Source organism: Aythya marila (assembly GCF_965140915.1).
Source record: "Aythya marila genome assembly, chromosome: 28".
NCBI classification, from domain to species: Eukaryota; Metazoa; Chordata; class Aves; order Anseriformes; family Anatidae; genus Aythya; species Aythya marila.
Genome location: NC_139069.1, coordinates 1,702,290 through 1,716,090, shown reverse-complemented (window position 1 = coordinate 1,716,090; position 13,801 = coordinate 1,702,290). Strand labels below are relative to the sequence as shown.

The 13,801-nt window shown below is 49.5% G+C and overlaps 1 protein-coding gene across 1 annotated transcript; it reads left to right on the top strand.

Moving 5' to 3' along the window:
* Positions 1-56: 56 nt before the first annotated feature.
* On the top strand, positions 57-992 carry LOC309888243 (olfactory receptor 14J1-like; the record flags this gene model as incomplete). Its single annotated transcript, XM_082780481.1, has 1 exon — positions 57-992. One exon carries the CDS (start codon positions 57-59, stop codon positions 990-992), a length of 936 nt encoding a protein of 311 aa, XP_082636607.1.
* Between the last annotated feature and the right edge of the window lie 12,809 nt (positions 993-13,801).

Below are 13,801 nucleotides of genomic sequence, written 5' to 3'. Positions count from 1 at the left end.
TTAATAATCACCATCTTTCTGTTCCTTCGGCAGGACCCCATGCCCAGAACAAGCATATGCCCAACATCAGCTCTGGGAGTGAGTTCCTCCTACTGGCATTCGCAGACACGCGTGAGCTGCAGCTCCTGCACTTCGTGCTCCTCCTGGGCATCTACCTGGCTGCCCTCCTGGGCAACGGCCTCATCCTCAGCGCCGTAGCCTGTGACCACCGCCTCCACACCCCCATGTACTTCTTCCTCCTCAACCTCGCCCTCCTTGACCTCGGATCCATCTCCACCACTCTGCCCAAAGCCATGGCCAATGCCCTCTGGAACACCAGGGCCATCTCCTATCAAGGCTGTGCTGCTCAGGTCTTCTTTTTTGTCTTCTTAGCTGGAGCAGATTATTCCCTTCTCACCGTCATGGCCTACGACCGCTACGTTGCCATCTGTAAGCCCCTGCACTACGGGAGCCTCGTGGGCAGCAGAGCTTGTGCCCAGATGGCAGCAGCTGCCTGGGGCAGTGGCTTTCTCAATGCTGTCCTGCACACGGCCAACACATTTTCCCTGCCCCTCTGCCACAGCAATGCTGTGGACCAGTTCTTCTGTGAAATCCCCCAGATCCTCAAGCTCTCCTGCTCAGATGCCTACCTCAGGGAAGTTGGGCCACTTGTGTTTAGTATTTCTTTATTTTTTGGATGTTTTGTTTTCATTGTGCTGTCCTATGTGCAGATCTTCAGGGCAGTGCTGAGGATGCCCTCTGAGCAGGGACGACACAAAGCCTTTTCCATGTGCCTCCCTCACCTGACCGTTGTCTCCCTCTTTGTTAGCACTGCCATATTTGCCTACCTGAAGCCACCCTCCATTTCCTCACCATCCTTGGATCTGGTGGTCGCACTTCTGTACTCAGTGGTGCCTCCAGCACTGAACCCCCTCATCTACAGCATGAGAAACCAAGAGGTGAAGGATGCAGTGAGGAAACTGTTTCAATACATGCTTCTTAAGCATCAGTAATGTGTTCAGAAGATGTATTTCTAATAATGTGGAATTTTGATTCATATTATGTTATTTCATTTTTATCTTTACTAGTGCTATCATAACACTATCATTGATAATAATCCTAACAGAAATAAAAGGATATTTGGGAAGATGATATAATATTTTTTTAAATTATTTTTCTCTGTTAATATTTTAAATATTTTTTTTTTATAATGCAATTCTTAGCATTCTGAATGTTACGTTTTGTGTTAGTTTTCACCACGTCATCTGTGACCCAGAGGCTTTCTCTGAATGTGTTTATCCCTAAATGACACCTGGCCTCTGTTGTGGCATCTTGTTTATAAAATGAAGTTGCTCAGTGCTCAGGGGTCTTCTTCCCAATCTGGAGTGAAGAAGACAATCAGGGAATACCAGGCTCAAGGCCTCGGTCTTGTACTTGGGTACCACCTGGACCCAGGGGCATGAGGACATGGAGTGCTGGGTGAGGGAGTCAGGACTGAGTCGTCACTGGTGGATGCCCATTGCCCCTGGAGACCCTGACCTGTCAAGAAGCAGCTTCTTGGGATTGACAAGTGACAGGACTGGTGGCATCAAGGAGGTATTGCGAGCCACCAGAATATCCTAAGGGTTCTCCTGGGACACTGTGTGCCTTGTGTTGGGTGGGCAGTGAGTGGATCGTCACGGTAAAGTTAAGCCAAAGGATGCATAGGCTGGTGGGAGCTCTGCAGTGCCAGGACACACAGTAATTACCCATTAATTTATTTAGTACTTAATTAATAAAACAACAACTCATCAGCTCAAAAGATTCTATCCCTTCCGTAAAATGTCTCACATGAAGTGTAATTTCTATCATGAAGAAGTGTGATTTTTCAGGATGCATATTCATCGCAGGAGAAGAAATACTGGTGTTCACCTGTACTTGCATTGTCCTCGCTTTTCTATCATGGTGTGCTCCCTCCTTCATCTTCCAGGCACAAAACCCATCTTGATTACACAGAACATGCTGAATGTCTCCTTTTACCAGCTGCCAGTCTGGACCCATGCACTTCCTATTGTTCTCCTGGTTTGCCTTCCCCTTACTCTTTAATCATTCAGACCTCTCTCACCAACCCAGTTGCTGCTTTGAGTTTCAGTGAGTTCAAGCTCACCCATCTCTCAGCAGTCTGTCTAATGGTTTCCTTAGCAAGACCCTCATAATTTATCATTGAATGAATATGATACGGATTTATATAAACACTATTTTTTTTAATTTCCTTTTAGTCATTTTAAAATACATCGTGTACTTAGCCATCCTTTTGGGAATATAAACATTACTGGAGGCAACAAAATAAAGAACTTGAGCTTTGTTTTTTTGAAAATTGCAAAGCCTCCCCAGGGACATGTTAGGGTAGATAACTGGAGGTCATCATTACAGACAGGCAAAGCACTGTGCTGAGAAAACTCTTGGTTGCTTTTCTTGAAGCACAGGGGCCAAGGCCTGACCCCTGGAAGTGGGAGGGGAGATCCTGCACCCCTACATCTGGCTCAGGGCTCTTCCTGGGGATCTGTGGGATGTGGTGGGCAGTGTGATGTCATGAGAAGAACACTGGTATGACACCTGCCAGCCTCTGCACAGGGTTGCAAGGAATCGATGAGGCCCCACCGTAATGAACATCTCTCCTCATAAGCTCTAGCCAAGGGGACAACAATGTCAGGGTTTTTGGGGCCCTGCATTCTTGCCAGCACCCTCTGCCTTCTCCTCTGCAGGCTTTGCTATGCTATCCAACATTTCTCTTTCTTTCCTTGAAATCTGCAGACACCCATCTCTGTTCACCCCCTTGCTCTCATCCCGGCATTTCAGTCATTTCACCAATGTCTCATCAACCCTCACCAGCTGTTCCTTGAAACACAAAGCCATGGTCTGATCACAGACACTCTTTGGTTGACCTCTGGCACCACAGCACAACCCTTTGAGGGACATTTTTTCCTCCTCGTGGCCAGTGCGTAACTTCCATGCTGCAGTCTGTGTCATTTTTTTTTTCTCCTGCTCTTTCCTACTACCAAAGAAAGCTCCATCAGGGTGGAAACCACTCCTGAATTAGGCATCCCAACTCAGCAGGCTCCTTGCGGCCTCTCAGCCAAGCAGACACAAGTCACCTCAGCAGCACCTTCCAAGCCAGGGGCCTGCTGCTGGCCTTACAGCTTCTTGGCTAGACACAGCCAAGCGTTGTGCCTGCTGCTGCCCACTCATGGACTCAAGCAGAAGGGACAGCACAACCCATATAGGGGCCTTCTTTCTGCCTGGGTCGTCCTGGGTCTGGAGGCAGAGGGGATCCCCCAGTCAGCATGCCAAGCAGGTGCCTTGTGCTGGCCTAGCAGGGCCACTGCCAGATGTCAGCCCAAAAGTGCAGCTCCCAGGGAGAAGTCAAGGGTGACCTGCCACCTCCAGACACAAGTGACCTCACAGTCCCTGCCACAGTCACATTCCTGCTGCTGGGGCAGGAGATCCTGAGGCAGAGCTGAGCTCCTCTGATCATCCCCACCCATCTCCTCCTTGTGGCCCACAAGCTGATGGCTTTCATGATCTCAGAGTATCTGCCTCATATCTGTTGGCTACTCCTTTCCAGAGACTGACATGGCACCTAAGTCAGGATGGTGAAGAACACAAAGGCTGTAGGTGAACCCTGCACAATATGCCCAGCAGTTCTTGTACTACCCCAAAATTTTGTTTCCTGCCTCCAAATTTTGGATACAGAATGGCTTCTGTGTACCCAGGCTATCTTCTTCCAAACCCACATGCACAGTTCAGTTTGCCCCAAGCGTCTTGGAGGCAGTGGCCCCCTCTGTGTAGAAAACTGAAAGCAGTCCTAAAGGATGACTTCAGGCAAAAGCTGACACCTCTGACATGACAACCCCTATCCGAGACCTCTTCCTCTATGGGGCCTACCAGGTACTTAGAAAGAGCTGATCTCAGAAACTACATGCACAGCAAGTGCCTTCTGCTGCCCTACCATGGACACTGGCAGATGTGAGCCTAAAAGCACAGATCCCAGCCAGGAGTCAAGGGTGACCTGTCAGCTACTTCAAAAAGCAGTCACCTCACAGGCCATTTAACAGCCATTAGCTTCCTGCTGGACTTAGTGCTTCTGATACACCACTGAGCTTATAATACCACACCTACAAAACACCCCCTTTTTTGGCCAGGACCTGCCCAGGTAGAAGTGATCTGGTTGTGATCCTCCAAGCTCATGGCACACCTGCTGGGCTCCCAGCCTCTCTGACACTCAGGAGCCAGTTCTGTGCCGGTCCTGTGAGGTGCTAGGGCAGGAGGGATCTTGTAGGCAATGTTCCTGCCCCATGCCTGTTGGCGGTCTCTCAGCTCCTTGTGCACAGTGAAGATCACGCTCACATCCAGAAGTCGTGTGCCTGAAGCCAGCTTACAAGACACTCACGGGAAGAAACATCCTTGCAGCCCCAGCCCCAGCTGGTGGTGCTGCTCTGCAGAGCGAGGGGGCTGTGGTGCCTGTGGCACGGGGGCACTCTGCAGGGCTGTGCTGGGCAGGCTGGGAGGCAGACCCAGCTCAGGGGGTCACTGCCATTGCCCAAGGGCTGCAAGGAATCACTCACCATGCTCCTTTGCTGGGGCTGCTGCGTGCCCTGGGGCTGCAGATCCCTCCTCTGCTTGCTCACGCCAGATTGAGCACTTGAGCTCTGATCAGTCCACCTCGGAGGAGATCCCCCCTTAGGAGGGAAGTGCTGCAGTGGAGGCCAGCTGTGCCACTGCCGTGCCCACTGCCTGTCCCTGCCTGCAGTCCCAGCACAGCCCCACAGCAGCACTGGCACCAAGTGAGAGGAGCAGCCGGGCCTGACCCCACCAGCAGGGCTCAGCAGGACAGGGCGGCAGTGGCAAGAGAGCAGCTCTGCATGCCCCAAGCGCTGGTGTTCCCTGGCCATGCTGCTGGGATGGGACTTTTCCTCTGCACCCCTGCACACAGACACTGCCCCTGCAGAGCCAGGCCTGGTCTCAGAGGAAGGCTTCTCTCTGTAGATTTCAGAGACTGATTTTTGAAAGTGTGATTTGTGCTGTTGGACTGTGGTTGTCAAGCATGTTGTGCTTTATCCTGGCAGACAGCTCAGCACCACATAGCTCATCCTCACCCCTGAAATGCTCATGTGTTGAGATAAGGATTGTTTGATTGGAAAGGAAAGGAAGAGATGTTGCTGCTGCTGCTGCTGATAATGATGATAATGTAGTTTATTAAATCATGCGATGACAGTGCAATTGCTCACCACACACTGACCAATACACAGCCCATCCCCAAGCAGGGGTCCCCCTGAACCTGTCCAGACTGCCTCAGGATCTCCTGTGTAGGTCCTTTGACCTTGCTTTGTTTTATGTCAAAATCAGCGGTGGTGGGACTTCATTCAGTCCACAGAAGTCCACCATGATCTTCCACTCCCCATTAGAATTTTGCACTGTCCATATGGGACTATTAAAGGGTGAGAAAGCCTTGCTGATCACTCCTTGGCTCTCCAGTCAATGAACCAGGTCATGCAGGGGAATCAGGGAGTCTCTGTTAGTGCAATACTGCCTCATATGCGCTGTTGTGGTAGCGATTGGCACCTGCTCTTCATTGGCCATCAGCACCTCCACAGCAGAAGGGTCCTGTGAGAGAGTGGGCAAGGTAGACAACTGTTTAAAGGTAAGCCTTTGGATCTTTGGAGTACCCTTTCCTGAAGGACTCTATACTAAGGATGCACAGAGCTTCTGGGCCAGTCTCAAGGGGTTGCTTTTGCCACTCTTTCCCATTAGACTCACATCAGCCTCCAATACAGTTAACTACTGGGATTCTCCCATCATTCCAGAAATACAATTGGGTTCTGGCCCTTTTAGCTCGATGGCATTACACTACACTGTGCATTGGTGTCCTTTAAAACCTAACACCTGCTGTGGGTCTGATGTGCCAAGCAAGTAATCCTCAAAGTCCAATACACTCAGTTGCCTCCTTCCTCCCCCCGGTTGGAGGTAGAACCCCTCTAGTCCTGCTCATAGTATTCATTACTCTGTTTGGAGGACTGCCCACTAGAAACAGGAGCAGCAATTTTCTCAGAAGAACCACTTTTTGTGAATGTTTTTTCCGTGTGCTTCATGTATCCATGCCTCTAGGATGGAGGTAGATTTTCCATCCCATTTACTCATGGCTTCTCCGTGATCACACAGTTAAAACCACAGAGCTGCACATGGTATGTACCCACTATATCACCTTTCTTGAGTAGAGGGACACTTGCACCTGAGAGCTGAGGTATTGGTTCGTACAGGTGGGGAGGAAGATGTATTCTCTTGTAGTTCTTGGACCTACTCAGACAGTTTCTCCATAGACGAGACACAGGTTCGTAGGGAAGAAGAGAGACTTTCTTTGTAATGCCATAGCTGGCTAGCCGATTCATCCACCATGGGTTCCTCTTGGTCTTTCCTGGTCATTACTGCCAACGAATTGGCATATGATTATGGTGCGCTCTCTACAAACTTCTGTCACATGGGTCATGTGTACTTGACTTCATCGGGATCTTTGGACAGCTGTTAGTTTTCTAGGTTTCTACAAATCGCCTTCAGCATGGGTAATTCCCTTAGGTACAGGATACCCCTGTGCATGGTGGTCCACTTGCCTGGCTGACATAGAAGACCTTCCTTCAAGGGATACCCTTCTTTCAGGCCTGAGAGGATTAAGTTCCTTGTGCCCTTTTCCAATGGCTTTCTCAATCACCTCTCACCTACAGGAGGATCCCAGCTGCTTGGCTTCCCTGCCCTCTAAATCCAGACTGTTAGCCCCCTTCTCTCAGCACTGGAGCAGCCAGCTGACAATGTGCTCACCGAGATGATGGCTAAAATATTTTCCCATGTCTCGTAGCTTACACTGGGATAGGGATCACATGGTTTCTGATGCTTATATGACCTCTTCTTCTTGGTCATCCTGCTTCTATGATGGCCCAGCTTAGGAGAAACCTGCCTCTTCTTCCTCTTCCTTTCTTGTCTCGGTGCCTGAGTTTCTTTCCTTTCTAAAGAAAAACTGACTTTTACAGCCATTGTTTTCTCTTGCATAAAGAGGCAACCGATACTGGCACAGGCTGGTTCTCTGGCCCAGCCATGGGGCCCATTGCAGGTGCTGGAGTGGCTACAGGGCCCATCACTGGAGTTGTTCTGCCTGCAGGGCCTTCTGGATGAGTTGGAGTGGCTGCAGTGCCTATCGCAGGTTTGGGAGTAGCTATAGGGCCTGTCACGAGTGTCCATTTAACTTTGGGCCCACCTCAGGAGCTGGAGTGCCTGCAGGGCCTGTTGCAGGGTTTGGAGTGGCTTTGGACAGGCTATATGCCTGTCCTGGAGGAGAAGGGGGAGGTGCAGGGGAAAGAGAGAGGGAAGAAGTGGTGAAAAGCATCCCCCACAGTCCATCCCAGTTCCACCCACCCTGCATAGGTTTACTCCCCAAGGAGAAAAGGCAAAGAGTTTAAAAGAGTGTAATTCTAAATAATTTCTATGAGATGAAGAGATGGTTCCTGAGATATGGAGGAGCAATTATTTTATTCTGTCATAAGTCAGCGTTATCCAATACAGCAAAACAGTAACCTTAAACCAGCCCCCAGAACGGATAAAGAGCACGCCATGGATGACAATTCGTAATGTGCTGTACAACACAATTCTGAAAACAAGCACCACAGACCCCAGATCAAAAATATCAATTCTGTGATCAGCAACTGTTAAACTGATCTAATTCTTATAACAATTTACTTTTAAAACGCTGTGGTCAGCTCTGTCATCTCAACCTTTGTGCTCCATGCTAGGCACCAAAAAGCCTTGCTGTGGTTTGACCCAGCAGGCAGCTCAGAACTGTACAGATATTCATCCAATGGACTGCAGGAGAGAAGAGGGAGAAAAAAAAAAAGTAAAAGTTTATGAGTTGATATAAGAGCAGATTAATAGGACACAAAGGAAATAATAATAACAACAATAGCAATAAATAGTTGTTATTATATATTTCACTATTATTATTATTATTATTATTATTATTATTATTATTATTATTATTATTATTATTATTATTATTATTATAGACACAGATATAATTATTATTATGGCCTGGCACATCAGATCCACAAAATGTACCAGGCTCTAGTAGACACCAGTGCACAGAGTACCCTAATGCCATCAAGCTAGAAAGAGGTAGAACCCACTTGTATTTCTGGAGTGACAGCAGGATCCCAAGCGTTAACTGTACTGGAGGCTGAAGTGAGTCTAACTGGGAAGGAATGGCCAAAGCGTCCAATTGGGACTCGCTCGGAGGCTATGTGCGTCCTCGACATAGGCTGCTTCAGGAGAGGGAACTTCAAAGTTCCAAGGTGGGGCTTTGACATAGCTGCCTTGGAGACAAAGGACATGAACCAGTTGTCTACCTTGCTTGGCCTTCCACAGAACCCTTCTGTTGGGGGTTTGCTGAGGGTTGAAGAACAGCAGGTGCCAATGGCTACCATGGTGGCACACCTGAGGCAGCGTCGCGCTGAGACTCCCTGATTGCCATCCATGAGCTGGGTCATCGACTGGAGAGCCAAGGTGTAGATGTAGAGCTTGGGAGCGTGCTTTAGGGATGGACTTGTCAGCACTAAGGTAAAGTTGCCTGACCTGGGTTACACTTCCTTGAGTAGCATAAGGCACAATGCAATTCTTTTTGCCTTCTGCATCTACAGCACAGGAAATAGGACTGCCCTACTCTATTGACTGGACAATAGAGTAGGGTAAAAAAAGTAAATGTCTTTACTTTTTACCCTGAGTTTTCCAAAGAAGACCCAAGAGAAACCATGGATGACTAGGTACCTACTGATACTTAATCTGTATTTCTCTGGTTCCAATGATCATTACAATCTTAGAAAGGCTTTCATGTGCAGGGATGGGCTGCAGTTACAGGGACAAAGACCACTGCTGGCAGTGGAGGTGTCAGACCTCCAGACTCTCCTCTTCCTCCCTATGGAGGTCTCCAAAGAAGTCACCTTGAATGAATAGCAACAGGAGAATGATGTTCAAAACTGAAATACAGCAAAATTCAGCCTTTGAAAATACAAAAGATTTTTTATTATTTTTTTTGAAATCTTCTTTGACTACATCATGCAAGCTCTGTAATTAGCTCCGCAAGGCGTGAAGCCTTGAAGAAAACTATGGAAGAGATGTTAGGAGTTTCTGCATTTTAATGAGTTCCATGGTGTATTTTGGTGCTGAGTCTATGAAGCTCAGGTACTGAGAGGGGAATGATGCAACTGCTTGAGCAAGTAAAGTCAGAAGGAAAAGTTGAAGTGACTTGGAATATTAATGGGCCCCACTGAGGGCTGTTACTAACAAAGCCTCCCCAGGGACTCGTTAAGGTGGATAACTGGAGTCCATGATTGCAGACAGGCAAAGCACTGCACTGAGAAATGTCTTGGTTTTAGTGAAACAGAAGAGCCAAGGCCTGACCCCAGCCACTGGAAGGGGAGATCCTGCTCCCCCACGTCTGGCTCAAGGCTCTTGCTGGGGTCTGTGGGCTGTGGTGGGCAGTAGGATGCCATGAGAAGAACAGTGGTGTGACACCTCTAAGGTGCTGCACAGGGTTGAAAGGAATCTATGAGGCCCCATCACAATGAATATAACATATCTCCTCCTAAGCTCTAGCTGAGGGGACAAAAACTTCAGGGCTGTTGGTGCCTTCCATTCTTGCCAGCACCCTCTGCCTTCTCCTCGGCAGGCTTTCTTATCCTGTCCCACACATCACCCTATTTTCTTGAAGTCTGCAGACACCCATCTCACTTCACCACCTTGCTCTCATCGCTTGCTTTCACCGATGTCTTGTCAACCCTCACCAGCTGTTCCTTGAAACACAAAGCCAGGGTCTGATCAGAGGGTGACGTATAGAACCATTGCATGACACCTTGAGGGACATTTCTTCCTTTCTTCCTCCTTGTGACCAGTGCCAGCCTTCCTGGAATATTTTGTTTTAATTTTTTTTTATTTTTTCTCCTGCTCTTTCCTACTACTAAAGGAAGCTCCATCAGGGTGGAAACCACTCCTGAAGTAGGCATCCCAGCCCAATATGTTCCTTGCAGCCTCTCAGCCAAGCAGACACAAGTCACCTCAGCAGCAGCTTCCAAGCCATTGACCTGCTGCTGGCCTTGCAGCTTCTTGTGGAGACACAGCCAAGACTTGTGCCTGCTGCTGCCCACTCATGGACTCAAGCAGAAGGGACAGGACAACCTGTATGGGGGCCTTCTTTCTGTCTGGGTCCTCCTGGGTCTGGAGGCAGAGGGGATCCCCCAGTCAGCATGCCAAGCAGGTGTCTTCTGCTGGCCTAGCAGGGCCACTGCCAGCTGTCAGCCCAAAAATGCAGATCCCAAGGAGAAGTCAAGGCTGACCTGCAACCTACAGAGAGACCCAAGTGACCGCCCAGTCCCTTTCTGTGACACATTCCTGCTGCTGCCCTATCAAGTGCAGAGACAGAAGTGACCTCACAGTCCCTGCCACAGCCACATTGCTCCTGCTGGGGCAGGAGATCCTGAGGCAGAGCTGAGCTCATCAGAGGATTCCCACCATCTCCTTCTTTTGGCCCACAAGCTGGTCAGATCAGGGTGAGCAAGAGACTAAAGAAAAAGGGAAGCGGCTATAGGCAGTGTTTTGGCTTCAAGGTATACTTTGAGATCAGGCTTAAGAGTAGTGGATTCCTGTCAAGGTGTGGAGTAGCATTTACGTTTGGGGATTAATGTCACTAGTTAAAATAGGGGAAGGGCTTTACATGACTCTTTTAAGTCACAGTTACAGCAGAATCAACATTGCCTGAATGTTCTAAACTCACAGAAATCATTAATTTCTGCTGGCCAAACTCCTCTTCCCTCCCTCAAATCTCACATCTCTCCTGGCCAGGCTTCTCCTGACTTCCCATATCAGTCATCTTCTTAGGGGCAGCTTTCTGATGGTTTTCATGATCTCAGAGTATCTGTCTCATATCTGTTGGGTACTCCTGTCTTGAGACTGACATGGCACCTAAGTCAGGATGGAAAATAAACCAAAGCTATAGGTGAACCCTGCACAATGTGTCCTGCAGCTCTTGTACCACCCCAAAATTTTGTTTCCTGCCTCCAACTTTTAGATATGGAATGGCTTCTGTGCACCCAGGCTATCTTTTTCCAAACCATCATGCATGGTTCAGTTTGCCCCAAGCATCTTGGAGGCAGTGGCCCTCTCTGTGTAGAAAACTGAAAGCAGTCCTAAAGGATGACTTCAGGCAAAAGCTGACACCTCTAACATGACAACCCCCACCCAAGACCTCTTCCTCTATGGGGCCTACCAGGTACTTAGGAAGAGCCGATCTCAGAAACTACATGCACAGCAAGTGCCTTCTGCTGGCCTGCCATGGACACTGGCAGATGTGAGCCTAAAGGCACAGATCCCAGCCAGGAGTCAAGGGTGACCTGTCAGCTACTTCAAAAAGCAGTCACCTCACAGGCCATTTAACAGCCATTAGCTTCCTGCTGGACTTAGTGTTTCTGAGGCACCACTGACCTTATAATACCACACCTATAAAACACCCCCTTTTTGGGCCAGGGCCTGCCCAGGTAGAAGTGATCTGGTTGTGATCCTCCAAGCCCATGGCACACCTGCTGGGCTCCCATCCTCTCTGACACTCAGGAGCCAGTTCCGTGCCAGTCCTGGGAGGTGCTAGGGCAGGAGGGACCTTGCAGGCAATGTTCCAGCCCCGTGCCTGTTGGTGGTCTTTCAGCTCCTTGTGCACAGTGAAGATCACGCTCACATCCAGAAGTTATGTGCCTGAAGCCAGCCTACAAGACACTCACGGGAAGCATCCTCCCAGCTCCAGCCCCAGCCGGTAGTGCTGCTCTGCAGAGCGAGGGGGCTGTGGTGCCCAGAGCATGGGGACACTCTGCAGGGCTTTGCTGGGCAGGCTGGGAGGCAGACCCAGCTCATGGGGTCACTGCCATTGCCCCAGGGCTGCAAGGAATCACTCGCCAGGCTCCTTTGCTGGGGCTTTTGTGTGCCGTGGGGCTGCACAGCTCTCCTCTGCTTGCTCACACCAGATTGAGCACTTGAGCTCTGGTCAGTCCACGTTGGAGGAGATCCCCCCCTTAGGAAGGAAGTGCTGCAGTGGAGCCCAGCTGTGCCACTGCCGTGCCCACTGCCTGTCCCTGCCTGCAGTCCCAGCACAGCCCCACAGCAGCACTGGCACCAAGCTGCAGGAGCAGCCGGGCCTGACCCCACCAGCAGGGCTCAGCAGGACAGGGCAGCAGTGGCAAGAGAGCAGCTCTGCATGCCCCAAACGCTGGTGCTCCCTGGCCGTGCTGCTGGGATGGGACTCTTTTCCTCTGCACCCCTGCACATGGGCACTGCCCCTGCAGAGCCAGGCCTGGTCTCAGAGGAAGGCTTCTCTCTGTAGATGTCAGAGACTGATTTTTGAAAGTGTGATTTGTGCTGTTGGACTGTGGTTGTCAAGCATGTTGTGCTTTATCCTGGCAGACAACTCAGCACCACGTAGCTCATCCTCACCCCCCGAAATGGTCATGTGTTGAGATAAGGATGGTTTGATAGCAAAGGAAACAAAGAGATGTTGCTGCTGCTGCTGATGATGATGATGATAATGTAGTTTATTAAATCATGCGATGACAGTGCAATTGCTCACCACACACTGACCGATACCCAGCCCGTCCCCAAGCAGGGGTCCTCCTGAACCTGGCCAGCCTGCCTCAGGATCTCCTGTGTAGGTCCTTTGACCTTGCTTTGTTTTATGTCAAAATCAGCGGTGGTGGTGGGACTTCATTCAGTCCACAGACGTCCACCATTATCTTCCATTTACCATTAGAATTTTGCACTGTCTATATGGGACTATTAAAAGGTGAGAGAGCCTTGGCTCTCACTCCTTGGCTCTGCAGTCAATGAACCAGCTCATGCAGGGGAGTCAGGGAGTCTCTGTCAGTGCAATACTGCCCCAGGTGCACTGTTGTGGTAGCGATTGGCACCTGCTGCTCATTGGCCATCAGCACCTCCACAGCAGAAGGGTCCTGTGAGAGAGTGGGCAAGGTAGACAACTGTTTAAAGGTAAGCCTTTGGATCTTTGAAGTACCCTTTCCTGAAGGAGTCTATACTAAGGATGCACAGAGCTTCTGGGCCAGTCTCAAGGGGTTGCTTTTGCCACTCTTTCCCGTTAGACTCACATCAGCCTCCAATACAGTTACCTACTGGGATTCTCCCATCATTCCAGAAATACAATTGGGTTCTGGCCCTTTTAGCTTGATGGCATTACACTACACTGTGCATTGGTGTCCTTTAAAACCTAACACCTGCTGTGGGTCTGATGTGCCAAGCAAGTAATCCTCAAAGTCCAATACACTCAGTTGCCTCCTTCCTCCCCCCGGTTGGAGGTAGAACCCCTCTAGTCCTGCTCATAGTATTCATTACTCTGTTTGGAGGACTGCCCACCAGAAACAGGAGCAACAATTTTCTCAGAAGAACCCCTTTTTGTGAATGTTTTTCCTTGCGCTTCATGTATCCATGCCTCTAGGATGGAGGTAGATTTTCCATCCCATTTACTCATGGCTTCTCCGCGATCACACAGTTAAAACCACAGAGCTGCACGTGGTATGTACCCACTATATCACCTTTCTTGAGTAGAGGGACACTTACACCTGAGAGCTGAGGTATTGGTTCTTACAGGTGGGGAGGAAGATGTATTCTCTTGTAGTTCTTGGACCTACTCAGACAGTTTCTCCATTGCCGAGACACAGGTTTGTAGGGAAGAAGAGAGACTTTCTTTGTAATGCCATAG